Source organism: Neodiprion lecontei, chromosome 2 (genome assembly GCF_021901455.1).
Source record: "Neodiprion lecontei isolate iyNeoLeco1 chromosome 2, iyNeoLeco1.1, whole genome shotgun sequence".
Lineage (NCBI taxonomy): Eukaryota > Metazoa > Arthropoda > Insecta > Hymenoptera > Diprionidae > Neodiprion > Neodiprion lecontei.
This window is the reverse complement of record NC_060261.1, coordinates 6,791,807-6,817,220: the sequence shown is the minus strand read 5'-3', so window position 1 is coordinate 6,817,220 and position 25,414 is coordinate 6,791,807. Positions and strand designations below refer to the sequence as shown.

General features: G+C 39.3%; 1 protein-coding gene and 1 long non-coding RNA gene across 3 annotated transcripts in view; one reads left to right on the top strand and one right to left on the bottom strand.

The window, feature by feature from the left end:
* Positions 1-15,076, top strand: part of LOC107227067 — a 71,868-nt gene extending 56,792 nt beyond the window's left edge. The window contains exons 6-11 of one of the 2 annotated variants that reach the window (XM_015668116.2): positions 2,985-3,223; positions 8,809-8,940; positions 9,096-9,203; positions 11,204-11,464; positions 11,808-12,066; positions 13,124-15,076. In XM_015668116.2, the coding sequence (XP_015523602.1) occupies positions 2,985-3,223; positions 8,809-8,940; positions 9,096-9,203; positions 11,204-11,464; positions 11,808-12,066; positions 13,124-14,100 (1,976 nt within the window). In that variant the 3' untranslated portion in view covers positions 14,101-15,076. Of the gene's footprint in view, positions 1-2,984; positions 3,224-8,808; positions 8,941-9,095; positions 9,204-11,203; positions 11,465-11,807; positions 12,067-13,093 lie in introns of both variants that reach the window. The other variant, XM_015668108.2, reaches the window with a different exon arrangement.
* On the bottom strand, positions 3,111-4,115 carry LOC124292774. The gene is made up of 3 exons (XR_006902686.1): positions 3,670-4,115; positions 3,428-3,565; positions 3,111-3,245 (listed from the first exon to the last, which is right to left on the bottom strand). It is a non-coding gene; the product is annotated as an uncharacterized LOC124292774 (long non-coding RNA).
* Positions 15,077-25,414: the final 10,338 nt, after the last annotated feature.

Here is a 25,414-nt window from a genome sequence, read left to right as displayed (position 1 = left end):
TCTTGTCGGGTAGAAGAAAGTCGGCATTAATCAACGGGGAGGAACTATTTCTACGTCGCTCTTCAACCGGCAAACTCTACCGCGCTTAGTCGAATTCCGATCAGTGATCCCGGAGTGATCGGTAGCGGTAAATTAAAACTGATCGAGGTGGACTGCGATCTGATCAGATTATATTATCCTCTCGCTTCTTCGATGGGGAAAGAGTTTGGCAGTCGATTTTCAGTGTGAAAAAATTCCCACAAACTTTGGATTAGAGTTTAAAAATGAAGAGGAGAATTCAAAAATTTTTTTCGGGCTAAAACTGGCACTTACAGTATTTTTTGATTCTACATTTCAAATATCGAATACCGCATTCTTGGACGATCTACGTTAAACGAAAGAAAATTTTCAAGGATTTACTCGGCAGAAATTGTCGCGTGTCTGTCAAAAGATTGCCAATCGATGTATTGCGGATAAACGAAACTGCGGAAATGTCTTTCCTTGACTCCGTTGACCGTTGCATGATATTTATATACCGTTACGAAAAGTTTATACAACGTTTAGTTGGCAATCGAATGTTTGCACAGTCTCACTTTCTACAAGCTAATTTTATCATAGTGTCGGCGTAGAAAAATTTCAATTAGACTAATTAACCGGCGCATCTTGTTATGGTGATTTTCTACCGCTGCCAGAACGGCGTGTCACCATCGTTTCCAATTCCATAAGAAGACAGATGTAAATGCTTGATCTAGTTTCTTGCAGAGTTGGCGCACGATTCGTTGCTACACGCGCGAAGAGAACTCCGACCACGTTTTATTCCGATCGGGAGAATTGCGACAAGCCGCGTTATCGGTGAACATATAAGAAACAAGAAACGCGATGGGGGAAAATCCTCGAAAAAAGAAACAGTAACTGTTATACATGCCTTGGCAAGAAATTTGAATCGTGTGTAACAAACTTTGTACCAAGGAATGAGAATAATAAGTAAGTGACATTGTTAGTGTTGTAAATTTTTATTTGCAATAAAATTCTCTATGGGAGATATTTATAAATTCATAAACATTGGCTCGTATTCTACTTCGCCGTTCGCTTCGTCGGTTTTTACTTTCTCGATTTTTCGCAACCAATTTTCATGGTTCGGAACGCTTTTTATTGTGATATGAAAAACATAGCGTTGCGCAAATGTTCTAATGTTCAAATCGAATATTCCTAAGAGTTCGCGTTCGAAATTGCAGAATTTATAAAACTCCCTCACGATGTAACGTCGTGGTTATTATTAATTCCCATTTATGCACATAATGGATTCACCAAACGAGTTTGCGATTATAAGTGTCTATGCAAAGAAGCAAGAAGCAACAAGCCTACGAGTGTTTTTCCTACAAATGTACAGTCGTTTTTTCTTCTTGTTATTTTTCAATCAGTTCCAGTCTGCTAGCAACGTGACGAACATTGCCAAGACGCATTCACGACTGATAAATAAACACTTGCTAAGAGATTTTGGCAAATTGGTAATGGCTCACTATACATAGTGGAAAAATTACACAAGACGTGTCGTGGCGCCAAAATATATGAAAAATATTCCAGATCTGTAATATCTTCGTTTGGCATATCTGTGGATGAATATGCGATACTCCACGAGACATATCAGCCGGTGTAACGAGTTCCAGGAGCTAATTAGTTTAGAAATTGATTAAGGAACGACGGAGTGGCGAAACAAAATAAACCTCCTGGAAATTGGGAAATTTCTACAGAAAATAATCTCCAATAAAATTCTTTATTTTACATTTTACACGCGGCAGAGTTTCAAGCCAAAGTTCGACGGTTGGGTTATGCAGATTTTTCAGTTCTTCATCGTCTCCGATCCTCGAGTCTCTCAAGCTGTTTGATAAACGTCAAATGTAGTCACCGACGGTGCGATTGTTTTACAGCGAATAAAGAAACGTGGTAATTGCGAGGAATGAAGCTGTTGTATCAGAGTGACAATAAAGTGGGTATAATTACAGAAACGATCGAGGTACATCGCGGTTCGTTTTCCACACCTGAATAACAACGTCGCGTGCAGTCGTAGACCGAAGCAGCAATGCTGCTGCAAGTACAAATCGGCATCGGCACGATGCTCCAACATGTGGATAGTTTAGGATACCCACATAACACGGTGTGCTGGAGCTTTTCGTTTTTTTAGAATTGGATAGAAATCAAGAGTAATTTATGCGCAACGAGGAAACCGTCGCAGTGCCGCATATAATGTATGAAGTTAGCATAAATTCAGTAACTTTCTAAAAGAGGCCCAGAAAGGCTCCTCCACGTGTTAGACGTGAACTCTGACAGACTTAACCGCCTAGACCACGAATAACTTGTCTCTACGATGATGAGCCATGACTATATTTTACTTGGAACACTCAGCGTGTCTACTACAAATCAAAACACAATGGTCGTCTTCGGAAGAACATCCTCGTGTCGAAATCAAAGTTCATTCCATGATCTATCGATTGTTAAGTTCTACAGTAACGAGCCAAGTCTAAAAGAACTGGAATATTGGACAGCGCTTCGACTGTTATTGTACTATCGGTATTCCGAAAGCGATACTAAGTCGGTGAAAATTTTCTCAGTCTGTCTTCTTTTCGCTTCAGAAGTAACTGCAAACCAGAGAGTTCACGACTGGGTTGAGTTAAACGAAAAAATTAGCAGTCAGTAGTTTATAACACTTGTTATTAAAAGTTCTGATCCTTCGTAATGGAGTTGTCGTCCACCTTGTCTCAAATATTATGCATAACAGGTTTAAAACGCATGCATCATGTCCTCAATTTGTCCATAGTAATCGATCGTCTTCACTTGATACGGTATGAATGACAGTAGATGATGAAACGGTAAAGACTTTCTTCGCAATATTCGATATTATCAAGTCAATCAAATCATGTCTGACAATGATCCCTGAAACCTCTTCATATAAATACGTGGTCATGTTCCGCCCCGTATTAAACATATTTTCTCCAATTGTGTTCCAGGTCTGATGATGGAATCGGAGAAAAAGATATTCGAAATGATGAACAAAAAAGCAGCGATGTCCAAGTACTGGATGCCCCTCGTCTGGGCGACCAATATCATCAACAGGGCCCGGAAAGAGGCTCTTATCACCAGCGACCAGGTCGTCCAAACTCTCCTTGTCGAGCTTAGCGACATTCGTAAGCGATTGGGAGCCCTAATCGGTTACGACACAGTCTGCGTGCCGCTGGTTTACACTCAGGTGAGCTTCCTCCTCTGGTCAGCTGGTCAGAGTGGATTAATAACATTGCATCAGAAACTTATAAATGGAAAATCAATTTTTCACAATAGTTGCATCACAGGCACGATGCACGTAAATCGTGCCAGCTCTTCGATTAGCAAAAAAAATGAAAAGAAAAAACCTGCTTTAGTGATGAGGTGAAATATGGGAACGGCTTGTATCCACCTTAATTGCACAACTTCACGTCGATGAGGGCAAGGTGCGTAGTTTGCATAGCTGTGAGGCGGTTCTGCACTTGGAAATCTATACGCCGTTACGTCATCCGTGGCACGTATTTAAATGCTGATAAGAAGCCTCTCGCGTCTTTGGGAGAAACAAAAATATTGAGAAAATACGGCGTGTATGAATTTGGAGAAGCCGTTTTAGCCAACGAATAACAGCTTAGGTTTGCTTTTGGGAGAACTTACGCGGAAGCGGTTGCCAGTAATTAAGTCTGCATTCGATATCGTTGAAAAGCTTTTTGTAATCAGTTCCACGTCAACGCTTCTCTTTCAATCCTCCTAATATATGTCCGTTCCTACTTCGCTCGTGTCGTGCCTTCTAAAATACCGATTCAATTGGAGATACTTCAAAACTTTACCGATCCGTTGATACCCATACGATGAAAGTGATAAATGATCGGAAGACTTCTCGTCGAGCTGTGAATATCCGCACATCAACGTGTGGAGATAATATTAATGATTCCTGAGATTCGTAGTAATGGGTGTGTACCAAAAAAATTCTTCAATGCCAATGGATTAACAATGTCAATTGAAATACCGATGAAAGCTATTAGAAACCGGATGAGGAGGTAGAGGTTCCCAACGATAAATGCCGATCATGTCCGATCAATTTTGTCCTGACTTTATTCTTCGAAATACGGCGAATATAACTCTTGGACGATATGGTTTCTTACATGGAAACGGCATCCTCGTGTCACCTTCTACAAATGCGCAGTACCTAGTACCTAGTATATAAATTAAGCGTTGTATCTACGTAGGAACACGAGTTTCAGCCGAAGACTCTGAGGTCCCGGAAACATATATTTTGCATTTATAATTACCTGCACCGTAACACAATGCGCATTACGCAATCTAATTGCTCATCAAGCGGACTCGCCTTGTATTACAGAAATCTTTTAATTAACCGGAGTTCTGCCGTTGTTTTCTCACTCCAGCTTCCACAAAATCGGTGTTTCGCATTCGTTCAGCTGTCTTCAAGTTCTAGTCAAGGCGAAATAGATCTGAATTAAAAGTATTAGGAAAAAAGAAATTCTACTCATCGACGGCATGTGGGGAATTTTTATGAAATACTTTCCTTTTTCTTGATTCGTTGATCCAACTCCATTTCCGACATACGAGGCCATAATTCGATGTAGAATTTTCCGCTCTACGCAATGGTCAAGTAGTTTATCATCTACCGATAGAAGTTTTTCAGGAAAACGTAAGACAAAAAAACATCAAATTTGCTGTTTTCATAAAACACTAGCTATGCAGCTCAAAAAAGGACTTCAGATTTCAGTTCCTGAGGGTCGAAAATCCGTGTAAACAGAAAGGCAGCCACATCCCTAATATTTTTAATTCCGACCTATTTTTACCGGATCATTCGGCCTTCATTTCCGCACTCACAACGGTCCTCCAGTCCTTTCCCTCTATTCCTGAATCGTCGAATTTCTTTACCGCCATTCGCCGCCTCATGGCAAATTTACAAAGTGTTTACACGCGCTTGTAGCGACATGCTGACCGCGTACGCGACCCGCTTGTCGAGTCCATAGTCCGGGGTCTTGGATCCACCCGCAGGAAGTCACGCGCACCTCCTAGAGGCGCGTGATCGTGTCGCCCTGGTAAATGCCGCGGCTTTCTTACGACGCCTTAGAGGCTTCGGTCAAACCCTACGGGAGTCTCCGATAGGGATGCCAAGGATTCCGCGCGGTCCTCAAGTTCGTTGGCTCGATGTCAAAGTCGGTCGTAAAAATAGCAAAAGGACGGATCGAGGGAAGGAGAGAGAAAAACGGGAGTTGGATGAAGAAAGCAAAGGGAACTTGCATGCACTGCTCGACTCCTTGACATTTTTGAGAGAATTCTGATCTTATTGTTAGAGTGTTCAAATAGTTCAATAGCATTTATCGTGAACCTTCCACGCTGTTAGAAAGATTTAACTAAACATAACGTCCCAGCAGGTTCATCTTATATTTGTGTTAATTTTCACATTCTTATATTAGAGAATATGACACAAATTTTTTCATTTTCAACATTTAATTTCTAGTTTCTACTTAATAATACGTTAAAAAATGGTTTAATCGACCCAAAAATTTTAGTCGACTTGCTGGGACATTTTTTTCCAACCGTGTACTGATCGAGACTGGCTTCGTTTACTTCGTACACCTTTGTAACCCTTATAATTCAGTCGCTTTTCAAATAAACATCCCTATAATGTTTCGCTGTAATACTTCTGCCGGTTCGTTGGCGAAAAACGACCTTCGATATTTGTCGGGGTATTAATGCGATCGAGAAGGAATCGCGAAGGTCTTTCTCTCAATCTAAGGCTATGATACGTGATGTGTTGAATTAATGATAATTTTATCGCGACTGGACTGAAACGTGGTCGTTACGCTATATATAGAAAGCTTTACACTGCAAATTTATTCGCCAATTTAACGAACGTTTATGCAACGTCGATTATGATACAGGAAGTGCGTCTATATGGAAATATTGAAACACTTTAGATGAAAAGAAACGAATCGCTGGTTGTACAGTTGAACCAAAAATCAGCCGAGGGAATTATCCGATTTGCTAATCCGGCCACATCTCGATTGGACAAGCGATATTCGATCGGCTCAAGAATAAACGGTTCTAAAAATTTCACTTCATCAAACTCTGAAAACAATTTGTAATTGGCTTCGACCACTTCTATGGTCGACGAACCGTCGTCTATTCCACAAGTCGATCGTGGCGAAACTCATTTCGTACTATCGAATCGCGAACTCTCTGCTAACAATTGATTTTTTGCCACATCGATGATGACGACGATCATGACGATCAAGGATATGTCCAAGATGAGGCTTCTGATTGAATTGATTCACACATGTGCCCGATAAATCTATTGTCCGGCGTGTGAGAGGTTCCGTTTTACCAACCATCGATCCGACGATATCGCATCTGTCCAAACTGGCCTTTTCCAATAAATCACTTCGATCCAACCGTAGGTCGATCTAAACTTCGCAACGCGACATAGAAGGCACCACTAGCTGTACGTGTCTATGGCTTCCCGAACTCCAAATATAGAGTTCAAACGGCTAATTGACTTCGTAGCGTTACCATTGTAGAAGTTGCGTTGATAATAATCGCGCTGGGAATGATTTGAACTTGAAGTTCAGGGCAGTTCAATCACACGTCTGTATAGCTTTTTGCGTCACGATGGTTGAACGTCATGGATTTGACTAATTTTAGGCGAATAAACCGAGGCGAGAAGACGGAGCGAGCTTCTTCGACACGGGGAAAATAGGAGAAAGGAAAAAGAGGAATGACACGTCAGTTTTACCGTCTTCTTGGAAGGCTGGAGTGTTTCGCGTTCAGGAAGCTTCGATACTTCCGACATCCTTGAGCCTTGAGCCTTGCTGAGAACATCTTACGTTAATGACCGAACCTCGTCGTATCTTATGCATGCAAACTTTAAACACTCGATAAATTAATGTGAAAATTAGCTACGTCCTCGTGAGTTAAATATAGCAATTGTTATGAGTATCTACTTACAATGAAAACTGCGGCACTTCCATGTAAGATTTGAACCTAGTGACGTCTTTGCGGTGAAAACAAATCGATTCCATTATGTACTGTTAAATTCCAAAGCAAGCTCATTGCTACTTGGAAACTTTGACTTCTTAACATTCCTATAAGCATTGACAAAAAATCAATTCTGCAAACAGTGTAGCAAGATGAAGAATTACTCCACAAACCTATAAATTTTCAGAAATCATTTTCTTCGGTTACTTATACGCGTTGTTTCAAACATCCACTTCATAGGACTGTCGCTTTTGGAGATGGCAGTTAAAAATTTGACACTACAATACATTACTGTCAACCCCATGACTACCTTATTTTGCATCCGACTTTGAAATCGGTGAAAATCATAGTGCCGAGCGCACAAACGATTCGTAAAGTTTCTCATTTGCGAATCGCGGTTTAATTTTACGCTACCGTAAAAAGGAGCATTACCAAGGACTCGAAACATCCTTCTCCTAACTAAGCATGCTTACTCGTCCAATGAATGGTCTTAACGGGAGCACAGCGATTTCCTGTTAAGATTCGATTCAATGTTCGACGTCTGATTATAAGGTGGTAACAATCTACCGGTTTCTGGTGCCCTTGGGCACCGCCTCGATACTCTCGGGTCCTTGATACACGTGATTAAAGTCATACAGAACCATATGTCGAACAGTTATCCGCCCGACGGGCAAGTCAGGTGATCTCTAAGCTCCCGAATAACATTTGGGTCTCGGCAAGTGTAACATTTTTTACGCACGCTTCGAGTTCCGAGTGGAATATTCTGATCAGAAATTCCGTGACTCTAAGGCTCATCAGAAATCCGATCGAGACGCAATTCGTAAACCCTGAGGCATCCAACCAACCCTGGAAGTTTCCTCGCCATTTTTTAATATTACAATTAAGAACGATTTGTTTTCTTCTTATCGTTTCTCGGAACGATTACAGTGTACGTTCAATGGATAATTGGCTGTTTGAGCCGAGCAAATGACTATACACAATGCTTGTGTAAAGTTTCCGTAAAGATCAATCAATCGCGGCGAATTTATCGAACAAATATTCGTTCGATCGGTAAACACGAGCCGAATGATTAGAAGTTATAGACGCAGTTTGTCTTCGCGTGCAATAAATATACTATTTACGATGGTCGTAAAAGGTCAAGGGAATTCTTTCAATGCCTTCACGCTTTAACCGGAAGGCCTTTGACCTCGCGTGGTCAAACTCTATTTGAATTTAATTATCCACGATCACATGGTACTCTATATATTGATCTTCACATGCTGTATTGACTAGCGTACTGTTATTATAATACGCGCAAAGGTCTCATGGACGAAACCAGAAGTCAATTAATGTCCGATTGTCCGTGTCGGTCAATATACTTCGCAGTCCATTTAACCTCCGCAATTGTCGTCCACTTGCAGATTTAATTTTCGATTTAGAAATATATCATCTAAAGCATATGCGATAAAAAAAAAAAAAAAAGTTAATAAATAAATAAGACACACGTCGCCTAAATCTGTTGGGCAAAATTTTTTTTTACAAATACGATTGTAATATAATTGCAAGAGTTGCTTAAATTTTTTACTCACTTTGACCGAAACTTGATGTAGCAAGTTGCTTTTCGATTTGGGTGTTAAATCTTACTGGTAAAATGGAAAAATTGTTCTTCTCCCTCTGTCGGTAGAGTGTTTTTTCTTTCTAATGGGTATTTAAAATTTTTATATTAAAAACGATGCAATAGACTTATCCATAGTTATTTTTTACCGTGGTTACGAGTAATAATGACTAAATTTTTTTCACTTACAGGTGGTTACTCTATCGCTGTACGCGTACTTTTTTGCGGCGCTTCTGGGTCGTCAGTTTATACCAAGAGCCGAAGGAAGCGTTGGAAAATACGAAGAGCCTGACATGTACTTTCCGTTCTTCACCGCGCTGCAGGTATAACCGTATAAATTGTTTATATTCTTTGTTCGCAAAATTGATACTGCAGCTGTTTTAAAAATTCAGTAAACATGTATTAAAAAGGAAGAAAGAAAGAAAAAAAGACTGTTCTACGTATTTGGAAAAATAACAATTAAAAACCAAATCCACAGTTCTGCTTCTACGTGGGATGGCTTAAAGTTGCCGAAGTCCTGATAAATCCTTTTGGCGAGGACGATGACGACATCGAGCTGAACTGGCTGATAGATCGACACATAAAGGTATAATTCACTTTATTTGTTTCGTTCTGATACAGCATGAGGGGAAAATATCAGTTAGAACCGAGACGTACGTTGATAGAATCCAAGTATCGATGCATCGTGTATACGCTCCTTTTCCACACGTAAAAAACCGGGCAAGCGGATTCAATAACCGGAAGTGCCAATGGCTATTTCTTAAATGGCAATTGGTAATTGGCGAGCATAGTTCGATCGCTTCCTCGGCGTAGGAGAATTAACGATTCATTTCGACCGTCTTACACGTTATGCGTCGCAATTTGTATTACAATACTCGTTGCGAAAACTGTATGGGTGTAATTGTAAGGCTATGTAGAAGGTGCATGATTACGATGTTTTACGTCTACACGAGCGAATTACAGGCACAATTTGCAACTAAACACGCGACGAGGATAAAACACACTTGTACTTACGTACCTACATACCAACACATCTTATTATAATTAATGGCCGAAAGATCAGGCGATCATCGGTGTTCACGTGTGTAATAGACAATCGGTAAATAATCATGCTGATTCTACTTATAAACATTGCTTTTTCCCCCCCATATCGTCAAGTTATTTTTTTTTTCCTCCTCTTCGGCTTATTCTCGCGCGTTTAATCTTTCATACGTGTATTGTACGGGTAGAAAGGAAACGCAGAATCACGATTGTGTCCTTCACTTCCGGTGACCTTGACAGCGATCTTTCATCTCGGTATCTCACGTGCAAACACGTTAAAGCCTGTATGGCGAACACACGATCGCATGGCATTAGCAGGAGCCAATATTTTCGAAGCATAAATAAGCCGACGGTGAAGCGTGGAATTATAATATGCGAATGAAGAAGGAATTTTAACAATATGTTAAACATCGAAGAGTTCGGGTATAATGAAGGAGCTTTTTTTATCCGTGTAATACTTTGCGGAATTACGTTCAAATACTCGGTCACTGCGATGTCATCTATATCGTTGACTCCTGCGTTAAGAGTAAATAAATTTAACGGATATAATTATGTAACAGAATACAGACACTGGTTTCATTAAGAATCGATATGGTTCAATTTACATTTTCTGATTAAGCGATCCGTAATTTATCGACTCGTACCAGCTTAGCATCTTCGTTTCGCACGTGACTGAATTTATTTCTTATATCCCCTCTTAAACTAATTAGCATTGTAATCGACAAAAAAAACACAAAAACTAGCGAAATCAGGATTTCCTTCATATCAGGTTTAACGATTCGCATGATATGTCATAAAGGAAGAAAAGGAACCGATTTTACAAGAACGTGCTGTTCTCTCTATCATTACAACTCTATTTGTATGCTAATTTCTACTAGTGGCGCTGATACAGAGATTTAGCGTCAAATTGCTAACTCTTTCAGGACTAAGAAATAAATTTTTTATGCTTATGAAATAGTAAAGGAACAAAAAATTATTCACACAATCAGAGGCTTTGCTGAAAGTCCCGTTGAGTCGATATTAGAATCGGGAAACCTGAGCCTTTTTCGAACATTATTTCACTTTGTTAGCTTGTTATCATGTTTAACTAATAAAATTGATCACAAAATTGTTTATCACACCGTTTGTGTCAGTTTCAAAATAACATTTGCCTGCATTTGTGTTCCTCAATCGGTCGAAAGCTGCGATGTTTAGTTGATCGGAACAGTTTAGCTAAATGCTAAATTTTTTTTTAATGTTAAAAATTTCACGAACCGCGAGTCTTAGACGCAACTGTATCGAATATCATTCGTCACCAGAGATTAATTGTAACGAGAAAAAAAAAATCATTGTTGAAAACCTGAAAAACCTGGCAATATGAGGGTATTTAAAAGGGGTCATCAATATAAGTGTTAATAAGCTGAACATTTCAGGTTTCAGTAACTTACTAGAACTGATAAAACGTTGGGGAGATCTAAGTTTTAGGTCCTGGTATTTTTACCCGAAATTTTGTGGTCACCCTGTTTCAAGATCGACCTGCTAATGGCAACACCTGTTTTTTCCCAGGCGGGGTACATGATAGTGGACGAGATGCACGAAGAGCATCCGGAGCTTTTGAAGGACCAGTATTGGGACGACGTAGTGCCGAAGGACCTGCCATACACAGTGGCGAGCGAGCAGTACAGGAGAGAGGAGCCGAAGGGTTCGGCGGAGCTTTACAAAATTAAGGAGAGCGACGCCCTTTACGCGAACGTGCTCCTTGGTACGGACGACCACAACCATAGTCAGCACCGCAAAAGCGCACAGGACGAGGTCTTCGCCGACTACGTGAGTACAGAATTCGTGTATCCAGGTGCGAGCGAGATATCGGACAAGGCCCGAGACTAGATTACCAAGTTTCTTAAATCGGACTGAAATGTAGAGAATTATTCGAATTTGCTCGATCAAAGTTCAAGGATAACGACATTCTTCGTTTCGCTCGACTCCCACCGACGGCCGAGTTTCATTTTTAACAGACCAGCGATCAACTCGTTGTTCAATGTGATCAAAACCCATTTCCGAGTCCTCTTATTGCGACACGTTCAATGTAATTTAATGTTTCTTGATTGATACGCTGTCACCGTTTCATCAATTTCACTTTCTGAATCTGATCGTTTTCTCATCGCCACAGGAAAGCGTTGACACGCCGCTCGTCGAGAGGAGAAAAAATTGGCTTCAGCGTCAAATAACGAGGATGGGCTCCGTGAGAAGCTCTTCGACGACCTACAGCAGTGGAGGTGGTTTCTTTTCCCGTAACAGGCACAACAGCGTTTACAGTAGTCCAGAGGCTGGCGGCCTCCCGCAGGCTACCAACCCTAACCAGAAGATGTCCTTGTACGACCGTTTTGTGGGCCAGAAAAGTGTCCGGAGTCAGCGTATGGGACGTCAAGGTAAAACCACTTCTCCTTAACACGGTCGAGACTTCGGCGATGAATCTTCTCTTCTTACAAGGAAGGTATCCCAGGTCGATATCTCTGATCTGATTTCTTTTGTAATATGTTATAGCAGACTAAAAACTAAGTGATACGTATTTTTCTTTATCTACCATTAAATGGCATGTCAAGGGGCGGTTTTGCAGTTTTTGTTTTTTTTTTTTTTTAATAGAGAAAATTACATTTTTCATTTCTCGTTATGAGAAAACTTTTTCGGTTGGATTGGTTAAAAAGTATTATGTTCTTGTGGGTGAAACTACCAAATCACCCCTTGACATGCCCTACTTTGAAGGGTGGTTTCCCTCCCTTAAACTGTTAATGGTGGATGAAAAAAATAGATGTTGCTTAGTTTTTGGTCTACTATAACATATCGCAAAAGAAATCAAATCGGAAGGATCGACCTGGGATACTTTCCTGGTCAGTGTTCTGTCAGTTCCGACTTTGGAGTTGGGGCTTTTGTTTTGTCGGCAGGAGTATAACTTGGAGGTGTATGATTTTTTATGTCATCCATGTAGGAGATGCTGCAACAAAATTTCGGAATTCTGTATAAATAATAAAAAAAAAAAAAAATCCTAGTAAGAAATAAAAAAAAAAAAAATTTAACTTGACGTTCCTAATTCGAACATTCGAGTGACCTGAACGCGTGTACCGACTTCAAAACATTTCGAACGACTTCATTTGAGGATGCGCAATTGAACATGATTTCAAATTTATTCATACATGGCTATATGAACTACCTGAAATCTGAAAATCCAATAATGCACAATTGAATTCAATTGATGGTTTCTCGGATTTCTCCGATTCATAGTATCCTTCAAACCACGATTCTGTTTGCTACTAAAAAAGCTTATAATCCAAAGTCTTCCGTCCACTATTGGAAAAAAAAAATCAAATCAACAAACCCCACTTTTTTCAAAACCAAATAAAACGCGTTAGAGAAAGAAATCAAGAAAAAGAAAACACGCGGAATAATTTGCAATTTCAGGAACGCTGACGAAATTGAACTCGATTCCAGTTTCTCTGAAAAACCGTCCGCGTATCCCGACGCCTGACGTGACGAAGGAAGTGGTGGACAGAGAGCAGCGTCTCGCGCTGTCGGCGAGCAACGCGGCCAACATCGGTGCCGGAGTCGTGGGAGTGATGCACCAGCTTCCGGCTAACGGTCACTACCCAGCGGACCTTCCGGTGGTCCAGGTGGTGTTGTCGCCGATCCAGGAATCGGAGGGTAGCCCGAAGGGCGCGGGCGGGAAGCCGGGAACGGCTGCGCTGGCGCAGGCGGTCCTTTCGCCGACGTTGACGAGCGCCGGTCTTGTGACGCCGGTCGCCCTGACGCCGGTGACGGTGAGTCAGCTGACGCAGCTGGGTTTCGTCACAACGACGTCGTCGCCGACGCTCCGGGTTGCGCAGCAGCCGGGAGGCGTGCAGGCAACTTTAACGGAAGTGAACTCGAGCGAAGAAGAATCGGGGAGCAGCAGGAACGGCAGCATCGCTGGTCGCGAGGATCGGTCGACGCCTCTGATCGGTGAGCGGCGCTGCAGTCCGACGGCGAGTCACGGAAGTTCTCCGGCTTTCGACTGCTTTACCGACCGATCGCCGATTCTAATGAGTCCGGACAAACTGAGCGGTTATATCGTCACCGACGTCGTCGACGGACGCGGCAGACGATCGGCTTCGCTTCCCGGTCCCCCTGTACCCCAGCCGAGGGAGGATCGTAGCATGTCCTTGCCCCATTCGCCCGGCATGCGTCATCACCTTTACGCCACTCAGGTTAGCCCCGTTGCCGCCGATCGGCTACTTCCGGTTCAGACGGAGATACGCCATCGCGCCGGAAGCTTCAGCAGGGATCCACCGAAACCGCCCCCGGAATTGCCGAGGAAAATTAGCACCGCTTCGAACCCCAACAACTCGTCGAGCTCTAATGGTAATAATTCTTCAAACCAGACCGGTAATGCTCAGGTTCCCGGCAGCAAGAGAGGCGAGGTCTACGTTTGATATGCATATTATAATCAAGTGTGTTACGAGGACCGTTCAGTCTGTAATTTAGATGATAAGTTATTAAATTATTGACAGTCTTTTTGTAATTATTATTATCACTGTTTTTGTTGTTATTAATATTATTATTATTATTTGAGGGACGAATCTCTTAGCGTTAGATTATGCGACGGACGGAGGAATTTATACATTTAATATCGATCACGCTCGAGCTCTGTGTAAATATCGAAATCCTAATTTATATATTATGTGTAATACGTTGTATAACGCGCGATCGGCATGAATTGCTTTATGTGTTGTTTTTTATTTTCATTTTTTTTTCTTTCGATTCGTCCCAAATCAATTAGACGGCTATACCTTTTGACGATGGACAGTATTGTCGCAATGTGGGAAGTACGTTCATATAGGTATATATGTATATGTAACAATCATATGTATATGGATTATAACGTGCAGCGCGTGCAACGACGTCATGATATTATTATGTGATATGAATTTTATAGTTATATTATACACATATATGTATATGTATATGTATACAATGTTGATTATACATACAAAATAATAATGATTGTGTTTCAAAACGTCATTAACGCGAAACGAAAATTATTTTTCTTTGTACATTGCACTATTACATACATGCATATTATTATACATATAGGAATAAACGAGTTATTATATATGCATAAATTATTTATAGTTTTATATGTCATATAATATTGTCATTGCATATGTGGAACGGATATATCGCGCTCAAGAACGCGAGCTTATTAAATAACACTCGCGAATTAAATCGACTGGTATATAATGTATATTGTAAGTATATGGAGATGCATGAAATGTAATTCATGGCTACACGTGCAGTCGATTTGCAGCGTTTGATACTTTGATTGTAAATATTTTCTAAGAACGGTATCAAACGTCAAACAAAAAAAAAAAAAAGACAAAGTATATAGTTTCTCGACATTTTGCCATATGTATATGTATATGTTTATTGTATACCTGCTCAAAGTATACGAAAGAAATAACGAAATCTGAGACGAGAGCGATATTGACGATTTTGAAATCAGTATATTTGAAAGGAAATTGTTCACCGATGCCTACCGATTTGAGAGGGATTCATGCTAGTTATATTCCAGCTATGTATAATAAACTTGTATTCGATCCTAATTTTCAACTGATAATGAAACTCGAAAAATTCAAAATCAATATCTCGGTTTATAATATTGTAGGTATGCGTCAAACGAATTATTAGTAAAGTATACAATTTATAATGCAAATATTCAGGATGAATATGGACCTAGCCTGATATGTAATAGAAAATAACATTGAATTTGTTTCCTGTTCTGATTATGATTTATATGCAATTATATATTTGTATATGTAATTAAATACAATTACTACCGTTATTATTATTATTATTATTACCATTACTATTACTATTATCATTATCGTTATTGCACAATTATGTATATACATATGTACGGATATGCGAACGTGTTTTTACTCGACAAGTATATACTATATAGGTATATAATATACGATTATAAGCGCCGACAGTTCGATATTGATTACGTCATACCATGCAGTATAGACACAATTATTAAGTTTCAAATCGTTACAAATATAGTGATTGCAATATGTTGTATATAGAGATTAAGGTATATACATATATATATAAGGAGAGCGTAGATGAATTTAATTATTATTACTATCATTATTACAATTCTGTCAAATCAATGATTACGGGAATTGACGGTGACCGATTATTATAGAAGCCCGTTTAATTTCTGCATATAATTTTCACAAAAAGAAATAGAGAAAAAAACAAACAATAGACGAAAAAAAAGTGAAATATTATATTTGAAATGTCTTGATGGAAAAAAAAAAGTAAGGACTTTCCCTGCTTGAAAAAGTGACCGATAAATAAATGAATTGTACATAGGTATAAAATGCCCAAGGAGAAAGGAAAAGGAGTGCGACTGCTTTGCCTGTATCCTGGGTTTTGTGTAAACAATAATTATCGTTAAGATAGACATACCGATTATCTAATTGTTGTTAATATCCAAGGAAACATATCCGCTAGAGGCTTACTGTAAGTTTACATATGTATGTGCACATATGCATGCTTGCATGTACATACATATTATAAGCGAAGGAGTCTCTAATTTAAGTTATGTATTTAACCGATACCCTACTCGCGTAATGACTGGGTACTTGTACATATTATATAGATACATTTTTCATACGACATGTAGTATGAGAATAAATTAGTAAAGCCTATATAATATAATGATTCGACGGTGCGTTGCGGGATACGCACGTAACGAGCAATCTTCATTTATGACTAAGATGTTATTTTTGTTACTATTACTATTACTTTTATTATTATTATTATTATTATTATTATTATTATTAATTTTTGGTCTTGTTCTTTAGTCCAATCTACGTTTCAACATAAATGAAGTGCTGCTCATCCTCGAATTGTAACGAAGATTAATAGATTATTATCGTTATACCGTATTATATGATTAGTAAATAAAATAAATAAATGATGTATTTGTGAGAGATTCTTGAATCAAAGTTTGTTACTTATCATGCCCATGATTATGCGTGATATGTAATGAACGACAAATATTATTCCAGGAATAATACTAGAAATTGTTTACGTTATACCCAGCTATAGATTACATACCTATACCTGTATTTGAATAAATATTTGAAAAATATTCTACGTTCATTTTTACCCAATTTCACATTGTTGACGAGACGCGTGCACTTCAATTTTCATCTGTATAATTATCCCTGTCAGCCTTTTCATTCGTTACTTTATTAATTAGACTAAATGGAACGAAATGATTACGATCAGTTACTCGATTCGTTTATGATACAAGACAGTTAGTTACCTGTAATAGTGAGGTGAATGAAAGGTGCGTAGTAGACGAAGTAAGTGATTGTAAACACGAGATCACCTCTGCCGTGAACCGAGCGTCGCGTCGCGTTTGGCTTGAAGTTAGAAACAGATGAGCTGACGGTATCGAGTCAGTATTGTTTCGAACAGCAGGCAAGCAAGGTGTAAGTGATATAAAGTGATATATGATAGTGATGTGTTTATGCGTAAATTCGCGTACAGTGTCGTATTGTGAGAGTGATCTTCTTAATTGAATTAACCAGTCTTTCGGTATGAAATGAGAGCGAGTTTATGCGAGATACGAGAATCGCAGCCTGGCCTCCTGGGGACTCGATGATTAGACACTCTGGGAAACTGGTATGATACAACTTAATTAATATATTTGAATGCGCAGTAAACACGGACAAAGTTACTTCGCCCTTATTGCAATGACCAGAGTTACTGGCGAGACTTATTTCCCATATAGTAACTTTAGTAACGTTAGTAACGTTAACGAAACGAAACATGAGGGGACAAATTTATCATTGTGCAATTTTACGATCACCTCTCAAGGTATTGGCTTTAAAAAAGGTGAGGATCGCTTGTTTTTTTTTTTTTTTTTTTTCATGGTTTACTAAATCTTAGACAATTCTAAAGGTGTGAAGTAACGATGTATTTCTGAAGATGCATCGTTGCAGGAACTTTAAGGTCTGTCGATCACGCACATCATATTTACTCTTGACACTACCGAAGCTAGCTTTATGAAAACTTTTATACTCACTAACTTTAGCGAATTGAAAGCTGTATCGACGAGAGAAAACATTTTTCGTACATTTTTCGTGTTACATTTATTTTGAATGAACGAAAATCTCGGGACTAATGTGGAAATAATACTAACATCTTTTCGAATAATATACTTGATTATTAAATCATATTTTCCGGAATAATTATTGATTCTGTTCAACTCCGGTCGAGCTCATTGTGAATTTAATTCATACATATTCATATCCAAGAGAGATTATAGTTTCGTGCTGAAAAATACTTTTCGATGCGATTTTTGGATTATCAATATGCTGTTGTTCTGCCATGCGATTTTGTTTTTGCACAACAGATTCCCGATTTATGGTACAATTACAGGAGAAGATGTTCAAACCAAATGAAAATATTGTAGTGAAAATATGGAAGTAAGGAAATCTTTTCATACAAGAATTATTGTTTGAAATAAGAAACAGTTGTCGACTAACGTCACTCGCTGTTTTATCAACGAAGTAACGATTCCCATAAAAACCACGCAGATAGCGCTGCAGGTCATTTTTCCATTCCCCCAAACTTTGTTATCGACGGATCAAAACCGGCGATCGTCGAACTTCGCTAGTCAGGCTTACAAAATGCGTAGGCGTCATTTATTCCTTGCGAAATTCATTTTTAAAAAAAATTATCTAAACACAACCAGTAGATGACGGTTTTTTTCCGTGAGGGAAGGCTCACAAAATCCTCACGGCTGTTATGTTTGTAAACAATTATTCAACGTGAAGGCATAACAAATTTAATACCAGGTATCTATTAAGACTATAAATAAATATATAGATCATGATCTAAAATATGTAGTTTCTCGATCCTATTGTAGTAAGTTCTTTGGTGGTTTTTTTGTGACTTTTTTTTCAATAACATCCACGTGGCTTCAAGACTAACATTTTTGTCGCAGTATAAGAATCAGTTCATCAAGTATTCGAATAATTTTCAATTTCAATTGATTTGATAAAATTGATTGTTCACGTAGAAAATTCACTAATTAAATTAAATTCCTACGTAGTCTTGCACGTCTATAAGAACATGCCATTAAGTTTTCAAAAAAATTGCGAAAAGCTATTATAAATCCACATTCCGAGTATCTAAATTCGTCGAAATTTCTGATAGTTTCCGAGAAGAATTTTATCCAGCGAATGCATAAATTAAACGCATATTTAGTGGCTCAATACCAACAACTTATTCTCGAACGATTCATTTTAATAACGCCGGCAAGAAAAATGTCAGGTAATTAGGCTCACCTGTCCTACTCCGTGGAGGGATTAAGGCGTCTGGATTCGGATTTATTAAGATCCGAACCGTTCGGGGTCCTGGTTCAGCGGTCCGAGCTACAGAATGAAGCCCGCAGGCCACGCCCAGGCCTTTTTTTTAACCGAGGTAGGATGTCTGTCGCCACCCCGTCGGACACCTCTTAATTCCTGAAATTATCGGTGCTAGACCCTTGTTGCGAGATAAGTTTGATCCCTCGGTCAAACAAATAGGCAGACACCATCCATGGAGCGTTTTATCTCGAATATGTATGAGCCAGATGTTAATATTAACCGTACTGATACCGATCTCACCCGATCTAACGATCTAGCCACACAACGACGACAACGATCCGCCCCGAAAACTTCGTAATTCGATATCGAGTACGATAGTTGAAACAGAGCAGTCCGGTGTACCTTAAATTAAAATTTCGTGTGCTCTTTTTCTGAACCAGCAGTCAGCAGAGCTTTTTTGTACAAGGCACGACTGTGGAATAATATATTTTCCAATGCCAGTTATCAATATTGCAGTAGTTAAAAAATTCCTACACACTTTTTCTCTAATGTTTTTTTAACAGTCATTCCATTTGAAATAGTATGCATCGTTTGCAAAATCCTTCCGATAACAGATCATGCAAATTTATATTTTCAAGTGATAAATAATCAAAGAAAACTGTCGTATTGGCGCCAAATTTAGATACAGTATTTCTTAAATTGCAAAACACTCGTATTTTTGTATAATGCGAAAGTGCAGGTTACAAGCTTGAAAAGTTTCGCGCATCGTTCTTCATTGAACATTAAATTTCCCTCGAGAATTTCTCTCATTTTTATAATCCATTATATATCTTTCAAAATTTCAATTACATTCAAAGAATCTTTATATCAAATGAATTAAAAGTTATTCTCAGCGTAATAACAAAATGATACACGGTATCTATTAGCTGGACGTTTAAAATAAAGCTTGCATTAAATAACAGAAGCTGGTATTATACTCATGTTATAAAGCGTGTTTCGAAAGTGGTGGTGAAATGGATTAAAATATTGTAACGCTCCCTCCCCCTCCCCCCCCCCCCCGAATTCGTGTACTTGAAAATTATTGAGATCGAACGTCACAAATAACCACTTAGTAGAATTTGATAAAAATTTCAGGGTAAATGAAAGCTGTGCACAGTCGAAAGTAGTAATGTCCGGTAGAAAAAAAAAAAAAAACTGACTACTTTCAGTACCCTCAATAACGGCTGCAATTATAATTGACAGTTCGATATTTCGAATTGCAGCGTGCGAAGACTCAAAGAGCTATCGTGAGGCAGTGAAATGCTGCGGTTTCCATTCTTATCCCATATATATATATATTATATATATGAACGAAGCAAATCCCACCCGCTGCTTCGGTTCGACGCAGTTTCACTTTCGATCGTTACTGTAGATCATGTGGATGAAATTATCCGTGGATTTAAAAAAGGAGGGAGGAGGGGAGGGGGAGAGATACGCGCGAATTAGACGAGCGATCTTCGTCGTGCGCAACGCGCAGCCGCTGACGCTGACGCGCGTGATTCTGCGCAATGCGCCGCGACGCGGCTTATGATTGATTGCGCGGGGAAATTGACGGCTCGATTATTCCTGGCTGCCGCTGAAACGGGCGCTTATCAGTAACAGCATGCCTTTGCACTCAACGTCCCCCTACGACGTCATCGCTTATAGGTATATGTACACGATGTGCGGAGTCTCGTCATCGGTCAGCAGAAAGACGGGCCGCCTCACGCTTCGACTCGTATATATATGGGTATAAATCCGAGTTCTCGTTTTTATCCCGCTTCTTGCAACTTCGATTTCTTCGATCCGAGGCTTCGAGAAAGGTGATGGAAACACGTGCTTTGATCACTTGTGTTTTGCGCTGAGTCTCCTGTTTAACCCTTCGAGTACACATTGGGTCCGTCGGATCCTGCCTTCAAGTTTTGATTTTACCACTATATTACCCGAATTTTTTCAAATTCTTTATTAAAATATAAAATATTTTTTCAGGCATTTATTTCGATGATTTAATATTTTTGAAGAGTTGGTTTGAACTACCGGGATTGATTCTACAATATTTGAGAAAAATCTGAGAATTTTTTTGAGTTGATGGAACCAGTTGTTCTAAAATGGTAGATCGTGTCAAAAAGCACAGGGTCTCACAGACCCGGAATGTACTCGGTGATCGAAGAAATACGAATGTAGTCGAAGGGATAATGATGCACACAAACAAAACATGGCACTCCAAATTCTAAATATATAAGCGAGTCGTGGTATGTCATTACTGAAAATTTATCGACGTTAAGCGGATGTAAAAAACCATAATCCGAAATCTTGACTCGAGGTAAAAATACACGTGTGAGTTTGATACGTATAATATTTGAAGGTTGCAAGCATTATCAATTACGTTGGTTCCCTTATTTATCGGTTGAATATTTTAACAAGACATACCAACACAAATCGTGCACACTCTCTAAGCTCCGATTATTATAGCCACAGACGCGGAGAGGTGTCTCCTAGAAAGTTGCACGGTGCTCTGCACACTTTGAGTTCTGACCTTACCTAACAGCGAGGTAAGGCGAACATGCACACATGCAATATACACATACACACATGCATACATACGCCTCATACCGTGGCTAATGCAGATCGTGTAGATCCGTATTCCGGACGAACGGGATATGTGTGTTTTGAACACGTTATATCAGCAGACGGAGATTCGGTAGCACCGCGGTTTCAAAGGATTCTGCAGTCGATTACCCGGACTGTTTGTTAACTTGCGTAAGGTATGAATTATATCAAGAGCTGCGCTGCTGATGTTGCGGTAGCCGAAGAGGGGGGCGGATTAACTGAACCGTGACTGTCGATGAGGAGTTCCGACGTGTCGTGGGCTGCTCGGAAGGTTAGACCGTGGGTTCGACGCTCTTCGAACCAGTCCGAAGCAGCCTTAGGAGGTTCGTAAGGTACTACGTTGTGGTTTGTGGGCGTGGGAATCGCGGAAACTGCAGCGCGGTAATTCAGCTACGAGGAGTTACGCGTTCCGCCGATAAGCTAGAGCTCTGTAGAGAAACTTGATTTGACTTAGAGTTGGCAGAAAATTCTAATCGCATCGGGTATCGTTACAACACACCGTACGGTTTACGTATCGTTTGAATCGCGAGAAAATTTGGTAGAAGTCGATAAGTGGTCGATATTGTGTTTTCTGCTTATCGCAACATTGTAAATCCGCTTGTTCAGTTTACTGTGTATTTTTTTTTTTTTTTTAACCAAACAAGACTTTTACGTGTGCCAACATCAAATTATCACAATAGTTTTACGAGAAAATACAGTATGAGAGAAAATAATGAGAAAGATAGTAAACACATACTCCGTAAAATTTTCTGATCACAGCTACAGAGCTGAATAGAGAAATTTCTCTAGATTGGACTTTCGTAAATCCGCGCGTGCGAAGGAGGAAGAGAGAATGTCAAGGCCTTTTCCTGCGGGCAATTTGTGTTCGGTTGATAATGAATTAGGCATAAGTTTGGTTCATCGTTTACTAACGCATATCACGGGCCCTCGTATCGCTCTCTTCGAGATCCCAGAGCCTAGTTTCGATAAAATCTTGACCCCTTGAGACTGCTTGGGTGGCCCAAGACTCCTTCGGTAACATCGTTGACGATTCCCTTCCTTCGGTGAAGATCTTTCCTTCAGACCTGCACGCGTGTATTCACGTATGCACTATTTCACGTCCCACGCATCGTCAAGTTTCTATTTTCAGCTCACTTCACTGCACGCTCTGCGATGATGACGTTCAAAGAATGGATGTTCACATGTTATACCTGAAGACTGGTAGGAAACCCAATTCGATGCATCGATTAATCCGTTATAGGGAAAAAAATTATGACATCTTTTGATTTCGTTGCCAGACATTTTACAACGATGAACATTACTGTCTGTTCGCATGAGTTATTGAGTCAGGATTCTTAATAATCGAATCTTTTTTGTAATTTCATTTTCGTAACGTGTGTATGTATATTCAAATATATACACAGAAAATTTCATGTCGATCGGACAAATATTCTCAAAGTTACGCGCACATTTGGAAAGACGCCTCAGAGCGTTTGAAAGAGCTTTTGAAACTTTGAACGCGTTTTTGTCAAAACTATGTTTTCAAAGTCGGTGAGCAAGATTTGTCGGAAACGGCTGAATCAAACAGTCTCAAATTTTTGCTCGAACTTTATGAATATATTTTTCATTCCTTGATCGCAGGTTCGTCTCGCCGATAAATATTTCCTATTTGATAAACAAACTAAGGCAAAAATGTTTATGGAAAATCGAATTTCATTGAGAAGCCACCGATTTGCTAAAAGTTAATATTTTCCTTACGCATTCGATTAAATACCAGATAATACCTTATATCGAATAAATCTTTTTTGTTTTTTAATTTCCGATAATTCAGTCCAGAAATATCTTGCTCACCGCAAGACGCCTTTTTTTAGAGGTGCTCCCGGAGATCGGCAATAGCAGTTTTAAAAAGCATTATTTTTACGAATAAAAAATATCAGAATAAAGTTTAATTTTACCCCAATATGTGTATAAATTTTTACATTCATAAATTGAAACGTCTACTCATGAAAAATCTTTGAAAAATTCCTTTATTTCGGCCTGCTGACTAGGTGCAGCCCCTTAGTAAAAAAATGATGTCCTGCCATTTCTGGCTCAACACTTAAGTGCAATAATAATTTTCTTAGGGCAGTGTAATAAGCTGGTGGTAGAGTAATGAAATATAATGCCCCCCCCCCCCGAGAGTGCGGGACACCCCGTTTTAGAAAGTACGTCTCGAGTTGAAGAATCGGTATGGAAATACTGCAGCAGCGCGGTGTAAGGAGTCACGTTATTTTACGTTTCTCATGGAATTGGAAACAGCGAACCCCCAGGGAATACCTGAGTGATTTAAGTCGGATCTATGTACATAAGTAATCATGTATGTCTATATATATAGGCAAATCGAAAGTCGGTTCAATAATTTTTATCACACCGTAAGGATAGATACGGAGAGACCGGCATGTTTCGATCACCCACATATAACGATCGATGCAAAGTTCACAATCCGTAAAAGTTACACACACAAAGTAACAAGTCAGAGTTCGCTGTAGCAACGCTTCATTTTCGAGCGACGGATCTGTTTCTTTAGAAAAGAAAACAAAAAAAAAAATAAAAATCATATCGTTGTTATTATATGAGGCGCCTATACACGTACAGATGCGTCGATTCCAGTTTTTCATTCAATATTTACGATTTGTCGTTAGTTGCTAAGGTTTACCGAGCATGCACGCTACACGGTGAAAAAGACAATGCTTATCAGGATCGTCCTTGAACGTTCCTGTGCTGCGTGAGAGCAACTTCGAGGCTGGATCGAAGGAGCGGATAAGAATGACCGGCGGCGATGATAGATAATGAAATGAAAAATAGATGAATACGTATAGAAGATTTGATCGAGAATCCTACTGACGTTAAACAAACAGTAGGTATTATCTAAATCACTCGGTGTCCACGATTATTATTATTATATCACTTATCACCGCAAAAAACAATCCGGACATTGTGCGTTTTGACTAAGCTCAAAAATTTGCTTCCCATTTGAAATTTCAAACAGATATGTTTCGTATATTATTTAAAAAAAATTTTAGTATACACGATCGGCTTGACGAGAATCGATTATACATCTAATTATTCCTGCGACGATCAGTTTACTTTGTTCCAGGTTTCTCTATCATCGTCAACGAGAAAGTTAAAGAGATAATAACCCGAAAATATTGTGATAGCTTGACTAATTAAGGGAGACATTTGAATGTTTGAATTTGTATCACAGTTATCGGTTCTTGAGAGCTAAAGAGCGTAACAACATGAGATTTAGATGCACGTGAACTTTCGTTTTCTTGGCTAATGTTTTTGTTTCTTTTTTCTTACGGATCAAATATCGAAATTGTTCAAATTCAGATTTTATACATGATCATGCCGAAGGGTGAAAATTCCGGAAGGATCGAATTTCCGAACAATGAAAACTACTTCGATGCTTCCGTTTGATTAGGAAAAACGCAAGGCTGTAAAGGTATTCAAAAGATTCATTCCTGAAGCTTGGTAAAATCATCAAATTACAAAATCATCCATACTTTAATTATTTATAAAACCAGCAGCTGGTTTTGCATGCATTTTGGAATTGAATTTCACGCTTAATTTCAATACCGTGTTTCTCAACTCCTTACAACCGCATCGTACGATATCATCCGACGTATCCGCGTCTCATGTTTGACTTCCTCTATTTTCCTCCGAGTTAAAACAGTCTCTAGTCCGTCTCTCGTAATAATTCCTTCTA